Source organism: Antechinus flavipes, chromosome 2 (genome assembly GCF_016432865.1).
Source record: "Antechinus flavipes isolate AdamAnt ecotype Samford, QLD, Australia chromosome 2, AdamAnt_v2, whole genome shotgun sequence".
Taxonomy (NCBI): domain Eukaryota; kingdom Metazoa; phylum Chordata; class Mammalia; order Dasyuromorphia; family Dasyuridae; genus Antechinus; species Antechinus flavipes.
Genome location: NC_067399.1, coordinates 670,944,314 through 670,967,585, shown reverse-complemented (window position 1 = coordinate 670,967,585; position 23,272 = coordinate 670,944,314). Strand labels below are relative to the sequence as shown.

General features: G+C 34.0%; 1 protein-coding gene across 1 annotated transcript in view; it reads right to left on the bottom strand.

Moving 5' to 3' along the window:
• Nucleotides 1–23,272, bottom strand: part of PCDH15 (protocadherin related 15) — an 859,006-nt gene that overhangs the window by 532,467 nt on the left and 303,267 nt on the right. The window contains exons 6-7 of the mRNA XM_051973865.1: nucleotides 18,473–18,583; nucleotides 6,900–7,070 (exon numbers count right to left, since the gene is read on the bottom strand). Of these exons, the coding sequence (XP_051829825.1) occupies nucleotides 6,900–7,070; nucleotides 18,473–18,583 (282 nt within the window). The remainder of the gene's footprint in view (nucleotides 1–6,899; nucleotides 7,071–18,472; nucleotides 18,584–23,272) is intronic.

Below are 23,272 nucleotides of genomic sequence, written 5' to 3'. Positions count from 1 at the left end.
TAATTTTTCCTTCATATGCTAGCCATTCAAGTATTTAATATGTCTCATATGCTCCACCTGCCAGCCTTCTTTTCCCAGGCTTCACATATACAGTTCCTTCAACTAATCCATATGTGTCATGATGATAACAACAATAGTTCAAACTTATATGGAACTTACTACATGCAATGCATTGTGCTAAGTGTTTTGTAATTATGCTTTCATTTAATTCTCACAACAATCCTGAAAGATAGGTACTATTATTGTATCCAATACACAGAGGAAGAAAATGAGGCAGAAAATAACTGTGGCTTTGGCCTGTGTCATACAGCTAGTAAGTGTCTGAGGCAGCATTTGATCTCAAGTCTTACTGATCCCAGATCATATCTACTCTATTCATTGTTGCCCCCACCTAGCTGCTAATGTCATGACTCAGTCAAAAAACTGTACCACTTTTCTTGATCTTTTATGGGCAGCTTGTCACTGTTATTCTTAAAATTCTGGTTCTCCAAAAAATCCCAGAGAAAGTGGGATGATCAAAAAGATGAGATTTTTACCTCCTTATTTCCTTCCTAATATAGTTCTAGAATGCATTTGGCTTTCTAGCTGGACTACCATATTGTTGACTCCTTGCAATTATAATCCACTAAAAGCCCCCAGATCTTTTTTATCTATTCAGATGTCTGTTTATCTCTCTCCTGTATTATATTTGTGGTGTTCATTTTCTTGGTACCTAAATGAATACCTCACATTTATCCCATTCATATTATTAGATTCACCCTCATTCTTTCACCTGCAAAAATCCTTTTTGGTTCCTGCTTCTGTCATCCAGTGTGTTAGCTAATTCCCAAGATTTATGCTATCTGAAAAGTTACTGACTTTACCAGTGATACCTTTATCCAAGTCATTGATAAAAGGGACTAGAAAACAAGGCCCAGAATATAGGGCCTTGAAGAGATCCCTGCCCTGAATGGGTAACCTCCTACCTTCTTGACCTTGACCTTGACCTCTTATTCTTTTAATCCATTCATCTAGCCTCTCTACAGCCACTATGTTATCTTCCAGTTCACATTTCTCCATCATCTCTCTAAAAATAGGATGATATATTTTATAAAAAATATTTGTCCTGGACAATCTCTATCCAGTATATTCTTTTCATTTTCTAATTTCAAGTTCCTCTCAATCAAGGAATTGACATTAGTCTAGCATGACCCCTTCTTGATGAAGTCACCAATTTCCCTTTTGAGATATTTACTAATCATTGCTTTAGTGTTCTGCTATAGGATTCCCCTAAAGTCACTGGTTTAAAGACTGAAGCCTAAATTCTTTTCTGTTTTATGTCAGATCACTATACTTGCCCTTCTTCAATCTCATAGTACACCTGTTATGTATGATTTTTCAGATATCATTTACAATTGTTCTATAGTCACATCTATAAGCTTTGGGGAGCACAATAATAAAGTTCATCTAGCTGATTTGATATAATCGAGAATATTTGAATATCCTGTCACCATATGAATTTGGGCAAAGTGTTATCTGCCTATTGAACATTTTCAATTAGATTTCTTTTAAACATCTCAAACTCAACATGTCCAAAACAGACATCATTATTAATTTCCCCCAATTATTCTTCCCATTTTTCCTTTTGTTACTGCAGAATGTAGCTCCATCAGTCAGGGACATAACCCAATGCCATTTCCCTCTTCCTAAATATCCAATCTCTAAACCTCATGTTTTCTAGCACTCAACACTTTTCTCTCTTTTTTTCCTTTCTACTCACAAAGTAATCACTGTTGCTCATGAAATATTATGCCTGAAATTTTGAACTGAATTGAACTGAATTTTTAACTGAATTTTTTTTTATTTTTTAAACTTTTAACTGAAATATTGAAGCAAATTTCTAATTTAGCCCACCTGCATCAAATCTGTCCTTTTACAGGCACCTTAATGGTACAGTAGATAGAGTTCTGAGGTTGGTGTCTGAAAGATACATATGTAAATCTAGCCTCAGCCCTTTGTGACTTAATGATTATTGCCCAAGTCACTTTGCTTCTGTCTGTTTCAGTCTCCTCATTATAAAATTGAACAATAATAGAATCTCCTTCCTAGGTTGTTGGGAGCATAAAATTACTTAATATTTATAAAGCACTTAGCACAGTGCCTGGCACAAAGCAGCCATGGAATAAAAACTTATTTTCTTCTTTCTTACTCACTCCAATTCATTTTTTCACCCAACTGTTAATATTTTTTTTCTAATGCACAAATCTAACTATGTCACTCCTATTTTTAGTAAATTCTAGTGATTCCATATTATCTCAAAGATTAAATAATCCTTTCCAGGGTATTTAAGGGGAACAGCTAGATAAATTAGTGGATAGAGCATGAGATCTGTAGTCAGGAAAACTTATGTTCTTGGGTTGAAATCTGATCTCAGATACTAGCAATGTGATTCTGAAAAAGTCTATTAATTGCATTTACCTCACTTTTCACATCTGTTAATAATATGGAGAATTTGTAGAAATGGCCAGCCATGCTAGTATTTCTTCCAAGCAAACCCCAAATGGTGTCATGAAGAATCATACATGACCAAACAAACAAACAAACAAACAAAGCATTTAAAGATCTTCACAATTCTGCTGAACATTTAAAGAACAATTAATTCCAGTACTATGCAAAGTATTTGAAAAATAGGGAAAGAATGGCTCCTATCAAATTCCTTTTATGGCACAGATATGGTGCTGATAGCTAAACCAGGTAGGATGAAAACAGAGAAAGAAAATTACAGACCAATTTTTCTAATGAATATTGATGCAAAAATCTTAATAAAATATTGGCAAAGAGATTACAGAAAGCCATCCCCTGGATAATATGTCACAAACAAGTAGGATTTATACTATGAATTCAGAGCTGGTTCAATATTAGGAAAACTATTGGCATAATTGACTATATCAATAACCAAATTAACAAAAATCATATGATTATCTCAATAGATGCAGAAAAAGGATTAGATAAAAGCCAATACCCATTCCTATTAAAAACACTAGAGAGTATAGAAATAAAAATAAAATGACCAGCAGCATCTATTTAAAACCATCAGCAAGCATCATATGTAATAGAAACAAACTAGAACCATTCCTATTAAAATCAGGGGTGAAACAAGGTTGCCCACTATCACCATTACTATTCACTATTGTATTGGAAATGTTAGCTTTGGCAATAAGAGAAAAAAGGAGATTAAAGAAATTAGAGTTGGTAATGAGGAAACAAAATTATCACTCTTTGTAGATGAGATGATGGTATACTTATAGAATCCTAGAGAATCAACTAAAAAAACTATTAGAAACAATTCACAACTTTTATAAAGTTGCAGGATACAAAATAAATCCACATAAATCATCACCATTTTTATATATTACCAACAAAGTCCAACAGCAAGAGATATAAAAAGAAATTCTATTTAAAATGTCAATGATATAAAATACTTGGGAGTCTATGTGCCAAGGCAAAGTCAGGAACTATATGAACACGACTATAAAACAGTTTCCAGACAAATAAAATTAGATCTACTCAATCAGAAAAATATCAAGTGTTCATGGGTAGGCCGAGTAAATACTATAAAAATGACAATTCTACCTAAATCAATCTATTTATTCAGTGCCAAACCAGTCAAACTCCCAATAAATTATTCTACAGATCTAGAAAAAATTAAAAACAAAATTCACCTGGAAGAAAAAAAAAGGCCAAGAATGTCAAGGGAATCAATGGAAAAAAAAAAGCCAATGAGGGTAGTCTAGCTGTGCCATACTTAAAACTATATTATAAGCAGTGGTCATCAAAACCATTTGGTACTGGCTAAGAAATAGAATTAGGTTAGGTTCACAGGACAAAACACTCAAAGACTATTATAATCTAGTGTTTGACAAACCCAAAGACCTCAGCTTTTGGGATAAGAACAAACTATTTGACAAAAACTGCTGGGAAAATTGGAAATTAGCATGTCAGAAACTAGGACATTGACCCATACCTAACACCATACACCATACACCAATATAAGATCAAAATGGGTTCTTGATTTAGACATAAGGAGTGATATTATAAGCAAATTAGAAGAACAAAGGATAGTTTACCTCTCCGATTTGTGGAGAAGGAAGGAATTTGTGACTAATGAAGAACTAGAAATCATTATTGAACACTAAATAATTTTGATTATATTAAGATAAAAAGTTTTTATACAAACAAAACTAATGCAGACAAGATTAGAAGTAAAGCAATAAACTGGAAAAAAATTTACATTCAAACGTTATGATAAAAGCCTCATTTCTAAAATATATAAATAATTGATTCAAATTTAAAAGAATTCAAGCCCTTCTCCAACTGATCAATTTTTAGATGAAGAAATTGAAACCATTTTAATCATATGAAAAGATGCTTTAAAACACTATTGAGCAAAAAAATTGAAATTAAGACAACTCTGGAGTACCACTATATACCTCTAAGATTGGCAAAGATGACAGGAAAAGATGGAGGAGATGTGGGAAAATCGGGATACTAATACATTGTTGGTGGAACTCTGAACTGATCTAATCTTTCTGGAGAGCACTTTGGAACTATGCCCAAAGAACTATCAAAATGTGTACCCTTTGATCCAGCAGTGTTTCTAATGGGTTTATATCCCAAAGGAGGAAATGGGATCCATGTGTGCAAAAATGTTTTGGGGAACCCTTTTTGTAGTGTCAAGAAACTGGAAACTGAGTGGATACCCATCAGTTGGAGAACGGCTGAATAAGATAAAGTATATGAATGTTATGGAATATTATTGTTCTATAAGAAATGGTCAGTAGGATGATTTCAGAGAGGCCTAGAGAGTCTTACATGAACCATGCTAAGTGAAATGAGCAACAATATTATATGAGGATCAATTTTGATAGATGTGGCTCTTTTCAACAATGAGATGATTCAGACCGGTTCCAATAATCTTGTGATGAAGAGAGCTATCTGTACCCAGAGAATTCTGTGAGAATTGAGTGTGGATCATAACATAGCATTTTCATGCTTTTTGTTGTTATTAGCTTGCATTTTATTTTCTTTCTTATTTTCCCCTTTTTATCTGATTTTTCCTGTGCAGCAAGATAATTGTATAAATGTATGCATATGTTAGATTTAACATATATATTTTACCATGTTTAGCGTATATTGGATTACTTGCCACCTAGGGAAGGGTATGGGAGGAAGAGGGGGAAGTGGAACACAAGGTTTTGCAAGAGTCAATGTTGAAAAATTATCCATGCATATGTTTTGAAAAAAAAAAAAAACCTTCACAGGCTGGCTACCTCCTACATTTCTAGAATTATGCAACACTGCTCCACGTCATATGAAAGATGATCCAGACAAGCAGGCTACTCATTTTTAGGATTCAGCATTATCTAATGTTTTACCACAATCCATTTCAGGTTCCAGGAAAGCACTCCTTTCCCAGCTTTGTATTTTAAATCCTAAAGTTCCTTCAAGGTTTCTCTTCAGCACCATCACTTATCAAAAGCCTCTCTTTAAATTGAGGTTTATTTCCTTCTCAAATTCCCCAAGATTACTCTCTTCTGTTTTTATGACATAATCTCAGGTAGAAAGTAAACTGTTCAAAAAATACTTGCTCTCTGTGTATGATCTCATTTCCCCAGGATCTTGCCCATGGTAGATGATTAATAAATTCTGGCTGAATTCAATTGTCTCTGCTATCTGAGTGAAGGTCTAGAAATGAACACTTTATTCTGAAAGTTATATAGAATAGAAAAGAGGATAAGATTAGGAAATCATTCAGATTATGATCTGTTGACCTTAAATTAATATTGTTCTTTAGTCATTGAGTCAGACCTGACTCTTTGTGACACTGGAAACTGAATATGGGGGTTTTCTTGGCAAAGATAATGAACTGGATTGCCATTTTATTATCTGAATGATCAAGACAAACAAGTTAAATGACTTATCTATGGCCACTTAGCTACTGAGTATTTGAGGCTGGATTTGAGCTCAGTTCTTCCTAACACCAAGCTTGGTTTTCTCTTCACTGGACCACCTAGCAGACTTTCAATATATATTCTTATAATTGCATTTCCTATAGTGTAATGTCCATATAATATAGGGTATAGTCCTTTGCAATTTTATGCATCTTATTTTCTGCAGTTAAAACCATTATTTCAAGAAAAGGCCCATTATGGCAAAAGAGTTTCTGACTCAAAAGATTTAAGTACTCCTGGATCAAATGATCACTAATATTTCTAAAATCTGAGTAGAAATAAGCTAGTTTTACATAACTGGCACACATTAATAGGGCCTGAGGTCATGGAGAAATTAAATTGGATATATATGTATATATTTCTGAATGTGTATGTATGCATATATAATTATGTATATATATAATTTAAATAACTGCAAATCCTAAGCTTTACCATTCTTAAAGTATTTTTTTTCAATGTCTATGGAATATTGGCTGAATTTTTTTCCAAGCTCAGTATTTGCAGGCATTAGTGGAACATGTTTTGATCATTGTGTAGGGATATTGTATCTTAAGGCTCTTAAGGGCTTTAGAAAGAAAATTAAAACAACAACAACTACAAAAACTATACACTAAAATATACCAAGATTTGCTGATGAAGCATAAATGAATCTATAGAGATGAAAAGTTGTGTTTTCACATGTTTTCATTAATATTTTTCTAATTTTTCTGCATTACTTAAAGTCTCTTTTTGAAGGCCACATGTATCATTCTTTCTGAACATCTATAGACAATTATCCACAAAACAATTTAAATGTCTATGTATCCAATTTCATTCAACTTACCCATTTGGTTTGTTCAGTCCCTGAAGTGATGCTTATTTTTAGTTACAGTAGTAAAGTGGGAAGGAATAAGACCAGAGTATATTTACCGGTGTTCTCAGTTCTGGAATAGCTGCTTGGTAGGTGAGAGGGCGGCAGTCTCGAGTATTGGGCACTAGGACACAAGGAAGAAACATTGGCCCCAGATCATCTCCATCAAGGACATCTATTGTGAGCGTGGTAGTACTTGTTCTCCGTTCATTAAGGTTTTGAGCTCGGTCCTATGAAGAAGAAGACAATTCACTGATGTAATTTTTAAATTTCTGTGCTTGCCTTTGCCCAAAAATTGGTTCAAACTAACAAACAAAGTTTTACTACATTTCATATATTGGTCTGTGAACAAAGTCAATAGAAAAGTAGATGAGTATGCTTGGAATCAAGTAGATATGGGTTCATTTCCCTTAGACTGTGTGACCATGAGTAAATCATCTGATTTCTCTGGTGTTCAGGAAACTCTCTAAGATCACAAGTCAAAGACAGAGTAGTTTTTGATTTATGATTTTAAAAGTATTCATTTAAGTAAGTCAAAAAGAATTAACTTGCTTTTAACATAATGGATTAACCTATAAACTTTGGTCTGAAGTTAGTGAATTCTCTTTCCTTCTAGTAGAAAGTGTCCATGTGTCCTTTCCAGACTTGTCAATTCCTACCTTCTTGCTCTTCATTTACTTTACTTCCCTCCATAGAATTTATGATCCAGAGACTCTGGATTTCAACTCCTCAACTCTATTTCTTTTTACTGGCTATCCCTTAGGCTCATAATATTCTCTTCAGTTTTGCTTCCAGGTTTTTTTCAAGTTGTAACTCCAATTCTGTTCTTTGAAAGAAGCCTTTCTTTGACTGCCACAATTCCATTATCTTCCTCTCTGAGATTACCTCTAATTTCTTCTGAATGCATGTGCACAGAAGTTTACATGAGGTCTCCCTCATTAGTCTATGAGTTCCTGGAGAACAAGAGATATTTTTGCCTTTCTTTCCCACTTTGTTTCTTTCCCCACATTTTTTAATTATATAGTAACCATTTAATATTTTTTAAACTATTGTTGGTACCTCATCTTTGTACCAGAAGAATGAAATTTCATGGAATAAAATCATTTTTTAAATTAATTGAACAGATCAAATCACCTTGCCATTTCATCATTCTGTATATTTTAAAAGAATGGGTTCTGTCCGCTGTAATCTTACCTGCCAGTTTGAATGCAAGCTAAAGTATTTGCTAAACAGATCACATTGTGTCACAAAGCCTAGTTAAGGCAGAACTAAGCTAACTGAAGGGGGCTAAGCAGATGTGATTGGAGATATAATATGAGCTTCAGTTTTGGACAGAGAATTGTTAGGTAAACACTTTACAGCCTGAACTGTTAAGCTTAATGCATTAGACGGAAACATCACTGGCATTGTATATATTCCATCAGGATTAATGTCCCAAGCAGGGTCTTTGAGTACCAGATGCTCGGAAGACAGAAAAATACAAAAGCTTTTTTGATGAGCCAAGAAATTATTTGCTTGGTAGAAAAAAAGAAGAACCAAATGTCTCCAGGAGGAAAAAGAAAAACACAATGAGATAAAGGTTGCTAATTGACAAAGAAAATAGCTTGCTGCCATTGGGATATATGCAACAAGGGGCAGAGGGACTTGGAATGGCTATATTATTAAAAAAACAATCCAACTCAAACAAAGAAATAGAATAGGTGAGCAAATGGTCCTTGTGTAGGGTTGCCAAAATTTCTCAGTCCAGATTTTACATAATATCAGAAAAGCAGGAAGGATTAAGATCCTTTAGGGATTTACAAACTTCCCATTACATAATATTTTATGTGATGTCTGAGACAAATGAGGAAGGAAACAATCGTAATTCACTTAATTCACTTTCTTTTCTTATTTTCTCTATCCCCCCTCTCCCTTTCTGTCACAAACACTCCCATACACACACATCCATTTCATAGTTTTATTTTTCAATCACTTATTTTTGAAAATAGATCCATTCTTTTGACTTATAACCCCCCCCACACACACACACAAAAGGAACACCATATCACAGAGCCTAAATAACAAGAAAGAAAGAATCCAGAAAAATAAAACACAATAATGAAACAGTGACTTTCTAAGTTTCTCTGAAGAGCTGAAGGGGAACACCATATGTTCACTATCTTTGCCATGAGCAGGGAATTTAAGTCAGGAGCAGGAGAGTCACCTCATGTGCTAGCCTGTGAATTTTAAGAATGAGATGATCAAAGGGAAAAAGAAGTCCACCTGATGACAGGGATCTTTGCCTCCTTTAAAGTTCCCTTAGTAAACAGGCTCTCTTACCACCAACAGTAGAGCCTCAGTAGGTAGACTTCATGGGCCCCAGGTTAAGAACAAAACTCAGTTTAAGGAGCACGGGAATAGACTGAGAGGGCGTTGGTTAAATTTCCTGTGTGATTATAAAAACATCACTCAGCCTCTGCAAGTGTCAGATTCTTCATCTATAAAATAGGACTAGACTTCATTGTCTCTCAGGCCCTATCTAGCACAAAATCTATGATCTTAGGATGAATGAGAACCAAAGACACACTGCTTTTTTATAAACTTGGATGCAATGCTGCTGGCCAATTCATTGATGACACAGGGCTTGATTCTAAGAGACTCATGATAATTGCAATACTTTCTACTGACTGATGCTGTGACCTCTGGAAGGAAGAATTTAACTCCAAAAAGCAAAGCTGCAAGCTCTTTGTCATGGCGGGCTTTGATCTGCCTTTGGATATTCCTTGGTCGGAGTCACTATGAGCAAGGCAGTTAACCTCATTCACTCTCTATTTCCTCAACTAGTGAATGAGTTAGCAAATGGAAATCACTATTCAATCCCTAAAAAGCTATATAAATGTAAGTTATTATTATCTATTAAATAGGAACAACAATAGCATCCACCATAAAGGATTATTGTGAGAGTTAAATTAAATATGTAGTGTTTTGTAAACCTCAAACAGCACTACAAAAGGCAGCTATTATTATTTTATCATCATTATTACTGTACAGAATAGTGTTAAGGAAAGTGAAGATTAGAATTATGTACAAGAACATTTTTCCACATTATATTAGGTATGTTGAAATGAGAAACTGTGCATGGTGTCCTAGCTCAATGAATACATATGATAACAGGCTTTATAGAAAGAATTTGAGGCTGCTATTGAGGAATTCATGGGATATTCTCTCTTCTCCTCTATCTCCCTTTATTTCCCCTTTTCATTTCTTTCTTTCTTCTTTCCCTCCTCTCTCTTTTTCTCTCTCCCTTCCTTCTCCCATTCCTTCCTCTCTCCTTTCTTTTCTTCCTTTTTTTCCTCCCATATTTGTTCCTTCCTTTCTTCCTTCCTTCCTTCTTTCCTTCCTTCCTTTTTTCTTCCTTCTTCCCTCCCTCCCTTCCTTGATTCCTTTCTCCCTCCCTACCTTCTTCACTTTTTTACTTTTTTCCTTGCTTCCTTGTTCCTTGCTTCCTTCCTTTTATTCCTCCTTTTCTCCTTCTCTACTTTCTTCACTACTCACTTCATTCCTTGTTTACTTGTTCCTTGCTTCCTTCTTTCCTTCATTCCTTATTTCTTCCTACTTTCCTCTCTTTCTCACTCAGTCTTTTCTCTTCTTACTTTTATACTTCCTTATATATTTTAAATGACACAGAAATTTTCATTTTATTAAAAATGGAAAAAGGAGAATTCCTAATGTCTGGATATTCTAGCCCTCTGGCTTTCAAAAGTGTGCCAGAGCATCAAGAAGACTCCCTCAGAGAGAGAGAAGTTGTTTAATTAAATTAAGTGTTATTTAATTACATTATCAGGCATTTGCAGCACAAAAAAAGGAAGGAGGAGTAATTAGAATGTAATTAGAATCATTATCAATGATACAACTCTTACAAAACTACCTCAAGATGTAGAAGCTTTTATCATCCTTCTGCTGACTCAAGATAGATGGACAATCAGTCATTTACTATTTTAAACCCTTTTAAAAACTGGCTTCTTTTCTGTGTGGTGTTGTTAAACACATCAGGGCTTTTTACCTAATTTATTAATTTGTTTATTTTTTGGCTTTTTTCTAGAGTTTCATCTCTAATTTTCATGAATTGAGCATAGTAAGTGATGAATCATATTGCTCCATCACATTTTCCTGGGTTTATAATTATATTTATTTAGGATATTAATTGCTAAGATATATATTTTAACCTTAAAGGATAGAAGATTTTAGATATATGTTTCTATATTTTTTCATTAGATTTTCCTATGAGGCAAAGAATTGTTTTCTGATTCATATAGCCATATTTATATCTATATGCAAATATACCTCTGCTATTATTGTTAATCTTATAAATCCATAATCTTAGACATAAATATGTTGATAAAATATATGAATGATATAAAGAAGGCAAATTAGCCACCTGGATAGCTAGTTATAAATCTATACTGTTTGTCTCTGGCTTCCAAGGGTCATACTAGGTACTATTCAAATTGACTATTCAAATTCCATGAGTAAATTTGCTTTTGTATGAGTACCTCATTCTGTTCATGCACCACACAGCTTCTTCCTGCCCCAGGAAATCTCCATCCCCAGACTGAACCAGGATAGGGAATTAAAGTGTACTTGTAGTCAGTGATTAAATTACTCCCAACACACTGTTCTTTTTATATTCCAGTGATCCCAAATATCTCTCTTATATATCTCCTCCTCAGAATTTTGCACCATTCTGGTGTAAGTCTTCACTGCCTTATGCCTAGAATATTTCAGTACTTACTAGTTGGATTTCTTAACCTATTTTTAGTCCCTTCTTTACTTAGATCAAATTGATCTTCAAAAAATCACACATTTATTTATGACATATTCACTTCCCAGCCCATTCAACCTATGCTGGTGGCTCCCTATTGTATCCAGAATCACATATAAAATCCTCTGTTTCATTTTAAAAATCTTTCCTAACCCTCTAACCATTCCCACTCTGTTAATTTCACTAAACCTTCCACATCTTGTCCTGTGTTCTCTGATATAAGGACACTAACCTCCTTAAACTGATAATTCCATCTCCTTACTCTGCATGTTTCTATTCACTGTCCTCCATTCCTAGAACTTTCCTCTTCTTCATTTTCACCTTATGGTGTTGGAAAGAACACTTAATTTTCAAGAAGATCAGAGGATAATTAAGAGTAAATTATGATTAGTGAGCAGGATCAGTTAAGTGCATCCCAGCACCACCTGGTGGCTAAAATTGAATTTGGACCAAAAACTAGCCCAACTTTATTATCTATCTATTGTGTGATAAAAGAAAATGAAAAGTGATTGAAGATTGTTGGGGAAATTCTCTGTAGAGGTTTTATGGTACAACATGAATGAGAATAACATAAAATATTAACACATGGGAGGGCTATGGTTTTCCTTAGATATTTTCCCAGAGAATGACATGTGAGAAACTCTGAATAAATGCTTGCTAATTGAATTTTTTATGGAAGAAGTAGATGATATATCAGATAAGCAGTTTTATATATTTTTAAAATTCCTTGATAGATTAAAACATTTACTTTGCAAAACTTTTTAGAAACAACATACAATCCCTGTTTAGTATCTTCTTTCTGTATGTATTTTGAAGCCTTAACTGATGCAGTTTCCAAATAAGAATTAGTCTTAATTTTAGGGGTTTAGTCAATCCTTACATATTTATTATGCATTTACTAGTTCTATTATGCTAAATGAGGATGACAGAAAGAATAACACTTAATTTTAGGGACAGTTTTATTGAGGAAGATAAAAGAGCTCATTCATTCTTTTTCTTTTTCTTTTTTTTTTCTTTCTTTTTTTTTTTTTCTTTTTCTTTGAGGGGGAAGCCATGACTTCTAATTATATTGGTTTAGGAAGCCTGCAAGAAATAACTTCCTCTAACAAAACAGATCAGTACCCATATCTTAAAGAGCTTCCTGAAGCCACTGCAAGCTTAACAGGCTGTCCAGACTCATGCACCTCTGTGTCAAGAATGTGACTTTAATAAAAGCTTTAGGACTGAAGCTGGCACCTATCACAATGCAATATGATTCCTGGGACTTCTGTTTCATAGTTTGCAAATAAGTCTAACCTAGGGATCAAGTCAAATCTGTGGGACAATGTTCTGGCTGACAATAGTAGCTTTTCTAGCACTAACTTCTTTTAGTTAAAAGCAAAGAAGATCATGATACTTGTACATGGAACGTGGAAAGTAGAAGTGGACATTTTATATTTTAAGGGAACACCATTTGATTTTGTGGGAGAACTTTGAAGAGAAATGAAAAGGCAAAAGAAAATAAGGAAGAAAGCTCAGATCCTATAGAGTATAGTCATATAATTCACATATCTAAACGTACAAAAACAGTTTTATTTAAGCAAAATTTCCACTTAAAATCTCACCAAAATATCAACTACTCCCCATTAGTTGAATATTTATTCTGCTCCCTAGCTTGAGCAATCAAAATTATTATTACTCTGAATATCTTTGACTAAGATAACTCTTTTTTCACCATTGATTTCAATTATACTTTCAGGCTCTTCTCAACAAGCTATATCTGTATTTATGAAGTATCAACAGCAAGTTCAGTACTATGGTAGACATAAGGGATATAAATATAAAATAATACAGTTCTTAACATAAAGCCTATTTCCTTCTATTGGGGGAAACAATTTCTACATTTAGTATTTAGTAATATATGTGACCATATTCAATTTTCATCACAGGGGTCTCTGGGGAGGGAGAAGGAAATGGAACAAATACTCCAGTATATTTGCCAAGAAAAGTCCATGGGTGATATTAGTGATCCACTGTGTCACCAAGAGTGAATGACTGAACACAACAACAACTGGGGGGGAGGAGGCAAATATGAGGGGATAGTTCAAGGAAAGTGGGGACTCAGGAAGGGCTTCTTGTGATGTGCCACCTGAACTGAATTTTAGAGTTAGTGAGGGAATCAGAAGTAAGAGTGAGGAGGCAGTTCAGTCCAGACTTGTCTTACAAGTTAGGAGATGAAATATCATCTAGGGGAAAAACAAGAAAGCCCCTCTGGCCAGGCTAAAGAGTACAAAGGAGACTAACAGGAAATGAGTATGGAAAAGTAGGTTGGAATTAGTCTAGAAAAAGCTATAAACCAAGGAGTTGGTATATGACCTAAAAGCTCTAGGGAGCCACTTAGTTTATAGAGTAGGGGAGAGATATAGACTTATGTTTTCAGGCTATCACCAAGAGCAATGGTTTTATTGAGTCAAAGGAAATGGTTATTTTACTGCACTTTGCCAAATTGTTGTTATTATTGGTATTGCTATTTACAATTTTACTAGTACTTGATGAGTGTTTTCCCTATGGCTCTCCCAGAACTGAGTTTCATTGCCTAGAATTGTTTTTGCCTATTTGATTGGCATTTAGTGCTTTTTCAAAGTTTGTTTTAGTTACAACTTTTGATAACTGGAAAGTTTTTTATATGTTTTCAAATGATTATTAGCAATTTGTGTTCATAGTCCATGAGATATTTTAATGCAATTAAATTATGGGAAAATATGAGAAATAAAGAGAAAATTTTATAAAATAATTTGATTTGAGAGGGGATGATAGCATTCAAAAACACATAGTGGGCATTATGATCATATTATTATGCCACAGTTTCCTTGAATTGTTCTGCTTCAGTTTCCCTGAATTATGATACCTCGGCTTCCCTGCATTAGTTTCCCTGAAGTATAATATCTCAATTTCCCTGAATTATTATTCTACGCCCCTCACCCTTTTTCCTGACCATTAGGATTGATATAAATTAGGGCTGGGAGCCCTGACCATTAGCATTCCACAAAGCCATAAATTCCAGATAGCTTATTTAGAGATAGGTAAGCATATCTCTTGTTCCAGACTTTCTGTCTCTAATTTGACCACTTTCTTGACTCCCAACTTAATAAAATTTATGGTCCTTACTCCCAACCTGTAGAAACCAAATTTATAGTCCGTTCCTGCAAATTCTCACTCACCAGTGCTCTCTCCACCCCTCCCTTTGTTTCTCTGATAGCTAGAGTTGTATAAAAATCCCTGGAATTCTTCATTTGCTGCTGGATTCTTTGAGACATGAGTCCAATCCAGTCAATTAATCTAAGCTCTCCAATAAAATATTAAAACCCGCTAATTGCTATCTTGCCTCAGTTTCTCTGGCATTACAATATAAGAAAAAAAGAGAAAATGAACAGGCAAAACAAAAATCCTTTGGAACATTTAAAGAGAATTACTGGAAAATCAAAACATATCATACACTGAAATTAAGTTAAGTGCAAGTCAGTTTGGCTCATACTGGTAAACATGTATTAATGTTCTGGGCCAAAACTTTTAAAGTATTGGTGATACAAAGACATAAATGAAATAGTCTCTAAAGTAAAGCAGCACATATTCAACTTGAAAACCACTTGTTCACTTGCATTAATTTATGTTTATATTAAATTTAAAATTGCCTTTTTGGAAATTAATTGACACAATAGATAAAATTGGAATCAGGATAGTCCTGGAACCAATAAATCCTGCCTCAGATTATTAGTAGCTATTGATGCTTGGCAGATCACTTAACTTCTGTCTGCCTCAGTTTTCTCAAATGTAAAATAGAAATAATAGCAGCATTTTTAAGAATTCTATGAGGATTAAAGGATATTCTATTTGTAAAGTGCTTAGTGTAGTGTCTGGTACATAATATATGATTAATAGATGCTTACTCTATTATCCTCTTCCCCTTAGAAGTCCATATTCCCCAAGGGCAAGGATCTTGTCTTCTTTTTTCTCTGCTATTTTCAACCAATTGACATGAGCCTTGGTATACAGTACAAATTGGAACAATGATTTTCTAGAGAAAATATATTTCCAAACTAAAAATAATCCTAAGGACAAAGAAGTGCTATGTTTTTCAGAAGTCTAGTTTTGTGCATTGGTTAAAGAACTTAAAGATTTGAGGAGGAATTGGATATTTACCTTGCCTGACATTGTTTATAGTTAAGTAGAAGGGATCTTATAAATTAAACAGTCATCATTTTCCCATTAGAATATGTCTGAAGACAAACAAAAACTTTGAAAAAGTTTTTCACACTGCAAAACCAAATATAACAAAGAAAGTCTATTCTTTTCCTTTCTGAAAACTGTTAAACATGAAATAACAAATTGAAAATTGACTCACCTCTATGGTAAGATTATTACAGATCAAAGATAAATGAAATTCATTTTCTGTGTCTTACTTGTTTTAGTTCTTTTGCTTACTTTTCCTTCTGCAAAACTATTTTTTGATTACAGAATAAATGTAATTAGTAAATAAGAAATAAAAGAATAATTATAATAAAATGCTTGGTTGATTTAGGATATACTGTAATCTTCAGAAAATGATGTAGCCTCTTTTGGAAACATATGCTATATACATAGAAGAAGTAGTGAATAGAAATATTCAGAACAAGGAAATTGGAAGTTTTACCATCTTATGGACTGGCCAGACCATATGTGGAACTGATCGTTCAGCTTGGGAGAAACAGTTTTAAGAAAAGAAAAATGGGGGGAAATGACTTCTATTAGGAGAGTATAAAGAGAATGAGATGGCTTAATAGCTTTTACAATGAAAATTAGTTGATGAAAAAAAAAACTGAAAACAGGGGTACAATGAAGGTTTCTTCCAGTATTTAAATTATTTTTATTTAAACATGGTATCTACCTTATTATTCTTAACTCCAAAAAGATAAGTAGGAACAAAAGGTAGGAGGAAAAGACGTTGGCTTATTGTTCTAGGTAAGGAATAGTGTTTTCTTTTTAAATAAACATTGTTTTCAGGAATATAATTAAATAATAAAATAACATCTTATACTTCATTAGATGTGTTCAGAGCTGTTAGGTGATGCAACAATTACAATCCTTTTCTGGGGTCAACAATTACTAAATTCAAATTTGGTCTTAGACACTCACTATCTAGTGAACCTGGTTAAGTCTCTTAACTCTTTGTCTCAGTTTCTCCATCTGTAAAATGACTCAGAGAAGGAAATAATGTATCAATCTAGTATATTTTATCAAGAAAACCCAAAATGGGGTCATAAAAGGCCAGATATGACTAAAATGTTCAAAAAACAACAAAAGGAATATTTAAGCAAAGCATGGTGGAGAAATTAACTGAGATGTTACAGAATGACTTCAAGAACAGCAGAATCAGCTTGAAGAAGTTAGGAGGTTCCTTTCAACACTGACATTCTATGATATTTTGACATAAAATACTTCTGCTTTGTTAATTCAAATTGAAAGACTAAGCCATTTTTTTCTGTTTTTTTCCAAATGTCGATATATCAAAGAAAAAGTAATTTAGAGAAATGACATTTTCAACAGTAAATACCTAAAAGTGTGTTTCTTTCCTCTAACTCTGATTAAGTCAATTTTGCTGAATTCAGAGGATAAGATGCACCAATGTTTTGGTTGATCTCAGATCTTTTTTGTTGTTGTTGTTCTCTCTCTCTGCCAGAATAGAAATGGTAACTCCTTCACTCTTGTTATCATGGACAGCTATTATCCATCTGTTCTTAGAACCTTCATAGAGATCACATTTGTGGGAATTGAATTTTTTTTCTTGAAAGGGCTATTATGGGACTGAAGTGCAGTCTTAAAGGCAGTCCTGATTTTTCTTCTACTGCCTTGCCTGATTGAAAATCTACTGGAAGCAAATGGCCCACCCAAGATAAGTTCCTCACTTCTAAACTCAAGATGCTGCTAACTCAAGAGCTGATTGACAGGATCTTCTGCAGTCTCTTCTCTCCTCTGATTGGAGTGCTGAAGGATACAGAATCAAACTTCTCCCAATGTCTTTTTTTAAATAAAGAGTGGAAACTATACTTTCAGCATGCACTATTCCTTACCTAGAACAATAACGTGCTGCCCTGCCCAGTTTAAATTCCATATAATAAAATGCTCAGGTGCTGAGCACTGGGTACCCTCTGTTGCTCCATCCCTTCTTGCTCTTCCCCCCCCCCACATTTTTCATTCTTCTATTGTGTGTTGTTTCTCTCTTTACATTGTGAACTCCTCAAGGGTAGAGAATCTTTCTTTTTCATGAATTATATCGCAAATGCCTGGCACATAGTAGGTGCTTAATAAATATCTATTGAATTAGACTAGCTCTACTCTTTTCTGATTATGTGATTCTTTTTTATATCTATCATAGTAGAAGTTCTAAATCTCAAATCTATAGAATACTCTTCATAAGAGATTTCAGATAGTCTGTGATCTTGCATGGAGAAAATCAACTTCATCTCCATTTTCACTAACTTTTGGTTAATTTTTTTAACCTGTACTTTTTATTGTGTACTTAAAAATAAAATACTCCAATTCAGGATTCATTGCCTTCACCAATCTGACTATTAAAGAATCTAAGGTAGCAAAACAAGCTCGACTCTATACTAGCATCGAGAACATATATCTCTATTTTATAACTTACTTGAAATTAATAATCAGAAAGTTCTTGTACTGAGCTCTCTCTGTTTTACTACATCTTTCAAGGATTATTGTTTGGTTTCTTCATATATCTGTCATACGTACATATACATAGACACATTTTTCAAAGGGAATGGTGCAATTCGGTATTAACCAATGGAGAATACTCACATTAGCTTGAACGATGACATAATAACGGGTCTTATCTTCATAATTAAGTCTCTTCCTCAATACAACAGTTCCAGTCAACGTGAGAGGAATCTCAAAAGTGTCATTGGAGGTCTGCAAGAAAAAGGAGGACAGAATTTATAGAGGTGATCCAGAGACACCACATGGTATATCATCACATGATTAAGACTCATAGACGGTTGGTAAACTATTTCCTTGAAAATGGTTTTGAGTGCAAGCATTGGATTCAATATTCTGATCTTTCATTTAAATGTTTAAATTTGATCAGTCAGGTTCTCTCAGGACCTAGGAAAATATGATAACCAGAAAACTCGTTTCCTCTGGTAGTTTTTCATTTATTATTTGTGCCATTTATCAACTGCCCTGGGACCTTTGAAAGTGAAGTCCAACAAATACAGGTTTTTTGGGCAACAGTTTTATTTTTTTATCTGTCTTGATTTAAACCCACAAAGTTCAAAATAACATTTTTCATCCATGATTTCTACACAGCATGATTTCTATTTTTAAACTTTATGCATATGTCTAGCACTTTCAGATATTAGAGATAAAAAAAAAGTATTGTAGTACCACATAGAGTGAAAAGAACAGTAAGCATGGGAAGGGAAGTAATGAGGCATTTATGTGCCAGGTACTGTCTTAAGCATGTTACAAATATTATCTCATTTAAGCCTTACAATAATCCTGTGGTGTAGATGGAATTGGGAAACCACAGATATGATAGGAATCAATCGTATAGCTCTGGGTAAATTACTTAGAGATAGTCATTTGCTTCATCTGCATAATAGGAAGGAGAGTGATCTCTAAGGATCCTTCCTTATCTAATATTTTATGATTCATGAAGACTTGAGTTTCTATCCTGATTCATACACTTACTAACTGCATAAAAATCATTTAACATCTCTGGGTTCCACTTTTTCTTATCAATAAAATTGATAAGATCATAGGCCTATTTTGGAGAATCCAATTAGAAAATATGTGTAAGGTATATTTCACATCTTAAAGGATGTCAGTCAGCATCTTAATTGATAACATTGTCACCATTAGAAACATTAGCCATCATCCATTGGCTAATTTCCTGGAGATGGATTCAGGAAGATGTGAGTTTGAATCCTGTTTCAGATACTAACTAGTTTTGTGGGTCTAAACCCTCTGGGCATCAGTTTCCTAATCTAGAAAATGAGAGGTTTGGACCTGATGGTCCACTAAAGTCCCTTCTGGCTCTTCATATCTTACTCTGGAATTTTATGATCATTGCCATCATCATTAACATTAACATAAATTAATATTAACAGGATCTCTGAAAGGCTAAAGTTTGGGAAGATCCATCTTTTGAACATCCATTCCCAATTCAGTGATTAATGACATGATGTTATTATTGAGTCAAGTCAATATGTCCAACTCTTTGTGACCCCATTTGGTGTTTTCTTGGCAAAGAGACTGCAGTGGTTTGCCAGAAACAGGGGCAAACAGTATTAAGAGACTTAGCTAGAGCCATCCAGCTAGCAAGTGTCCGAGGCTGGCTTTCATTTCATGAAGAGAAATTTTCCTGACTCTATGCCTGGCACTCTATGAACTAAGCCACCTAGCTGCATATTAATGCTATTATTGGTAACCAGTGTAAAACTGGATAACTTTTCATAAAATCTCTCTTATAGTATATCCTAGAATTTCCAAAATGAAAGGGCTCTCCATAAGGAGTTCAGTCAAACTCATAAATGGACAAGAATCAATTCTGTAACACATACAGCCAAGGTGATTTCACTCAGTGATGGACAATTCATTCTCATTTTGTCCTCTAAAGACAGCTTTTCCCACATCTGGATAACTAATTATAAAGAATGTGCCCAATTATGTCTCTGTACCACATCCAATCACCAAGCCCAATTCCATCCTCTGGGGCCGAACTGAACAAACCAAGTATTCCCTCTTCCATGTGGCAACCTTGCAAATACTTGAAGACAGCCCTCATGTTATCACCAGTGATAAAGGCAGTAGTTGTGTGGGGAGAGAAGGAATGAGCAGACAGTAGTGGGCTTCTTGGCATAATAATGATATGGTAATTTCATTGAAACGGGGGAAAAAATCTAACTTAATCATAACCAAACCCTTGATAGATGTATCATTTTGTAAAAGTAGGCTGTCATCTATATTCTAAAGCTACTCCTGCAGGAATCAGAATCACTGTCTAGACTGTTACATATTAATGTTAAAAATGAACTTCCACTGAATAGTTTTCCTTCGTCCTTAGTACAAATCAGCAGAAACAATATAGCAAGTAATTTTATTGAGCTTTAAAGTTGAATCTGGTCTCTTTTCACTGAATCTAATCTAGTGAGCTAAATCCAATGTCTCTTCGATAGAATGTGACTCAATTCACAAAGTTTTGAATGGATTTCAATGTGCCAAGAGACAAAGATGAGGACTATTTCATAGCCCACACCATCTGGGAAATTTGCCACAGGAGGAAAACCTAATACTTTTTTCACCTGATTTGCTGGCTAGTGTCTAGAGATAAAATAATAAAAAAGAAAAGATGAGAAAATATTTTACTCTGTTTTAAAAGTCAAATATAAAACCTACAGTGAAGTAAAGCTTTCCCAAACCTTTTTGAGTGATTATTTGGCAGTAGAGAGAAAAAAGGAATCACAGAAAAGTCATGGATATTAACTTATTTTCTCCTGAATGGACTTCAGCTCTAAAGTAGATATTGTTAAGATCACAGCATGTTAAATGAAAGAGGACTCAATAGTTACCTAGTACAGCCTATAGGTTAATAGTCCCTTTCATAAAATATCCATTGAGTGGTCATTCAGTCCTTGCTGGAACATATCAGGAAGTGACAAGCTACCACTTCTTGACAGAACCAATTCCTACTTCGGACAAGTATAATTTTAGTATGTCTTTTCTGAGACCTAAGCTAAACTGACTTCTTTCCAATCAATGTCTCCCCCTGGTTTTGTCATGAAGGGGAAACAAAAAAGAAACTAAAGGGAGGTAAATAAAATATCAAAACAAAAATATTAGCAATAGCAAAAACAGCAAAACCTCAAAACAAGTCAACTTTTCTTCCCCAAGACATCCTTTCATGTTTTTTATTATCTTAGATTTAGAGCTAAAAAGAAAAGACCTAACAGGTTTGACACAAACCCATTCATTGTACAAATGAGATCATCAAGGTCAAATAGGTAAAGTAACTTACTCCACAATACACAAGGTAGTATGGTACAAAGCCAGAATTTGAATTCAAATTCTTTTGCTACAAATTCAACACTCTTTCATTTGTATTACAGCAGCTATAATGTCCTCCTACTGATTGAAACCTTTAGCCCCAACTACTAAAGTTTTTATTCTCCAAGCAAAAAAGTGCTAATTATTTTTTTAACATTCCTTTAAAAAGGTATGATTTCACCCCCAACCTATTCTGAATACACTCTAATTTACCACTGTCTTTTGTAAAATGTGCACAAAAATGAATATATATTTTGATGTATATATGAACCCAGGATTACCACTCAACTTTTTTTAAGCAATCCTCTTAATAACATTTTCAAGCATTTGGGGGATGAAAAAAAAATCAAATCTCTTCTAAACACAATTTATCGGAAATTGTATATACTGTTTCTAAAACTGATTAACACATGAGCAAATAGGAAGTGCTTTGTTGTGATGACCACTAGTGGCAAAACTAGAAAGAGAAGTTTTTAATTTAATACAATGTAATAGGGGTGGGGGAGAAAAGGCAGGGATTAGTTTTAATATTTAAAAAAGAATTTGGTAGGTGCAGATGGCAATTCTGTTTTCTAATATCAATGATCATAAACACAGCGTAGCTCTAGAAGTATGTTCCTAGGATTTCCCCCTTATACTCATATAATTACTTCTATTGAAAATTATGGTAGGATCTGTGGAGGTAATATAAAAGATAATAATTCATTTTTTAAATGATGTTTCTCTCAGAATTATGTGCAAAGAAAATAGACATTGACATATGTATGTATTGCCTCTGGTGGCCATTAATACATAGTAGATTGATGTAGTGAGGCACAGTGGGACAGCGATTCCATGTTAACGACCCAGGTTTAAACTCTAGTACTGCCACTTAGCAGCTTTGTGATTCACGACAAGTTATGAAATGTTTCTGGGCCTCTTTCTAGCTTATCTTTAAAGTGAAATAGTTGGGCTTTATAACTTCCAGTTTTAAATACATGAGACTATGAATTCAGTATTGTCCTACTTCCAAAGGTTACAAAGATGAATAATTCCTGCTCTTCCAACTATGATGCTATTTCCTTTCTTTCTTTTTCTTTTTTAAGTTTATTTATTTTATTTTTAATACACATTGCTTTATGAATCATGATGGAAGAGAAAAATCAGAGCAAAAGGGAAAAGCAATGGCAGAGATTAAAAAAACAAAACAAAACAAAACAAAACAGAAAAAAAAAAGTGAACATAGTATGTGTTAATTTACATTCGGTCTCCTTAATTTTTTTTCTAGATGCAGATGGCATTTTCTGTCCAGTCTGTTGGCATTGCTTTGGATCACTGAACCACTGAGAAGAATTAAGCCTTTCCTAGTTGATCATCGCACATTCTTGCTGTTATTGTGTATAATATATTCCTGGTTCTGCTTGTTTTGTTCAGCATCAGTCCATGTAAATCTTTCCAGACCTTTCTATAATCAGCTTGTTCACCATTTTTTAAATAGAAAAATAATAGTCCATTATCTTCCTGTATCACAGCTTGTTCAGCCATTCTCTGTAGAGGACTGAAACTCTGAATCAG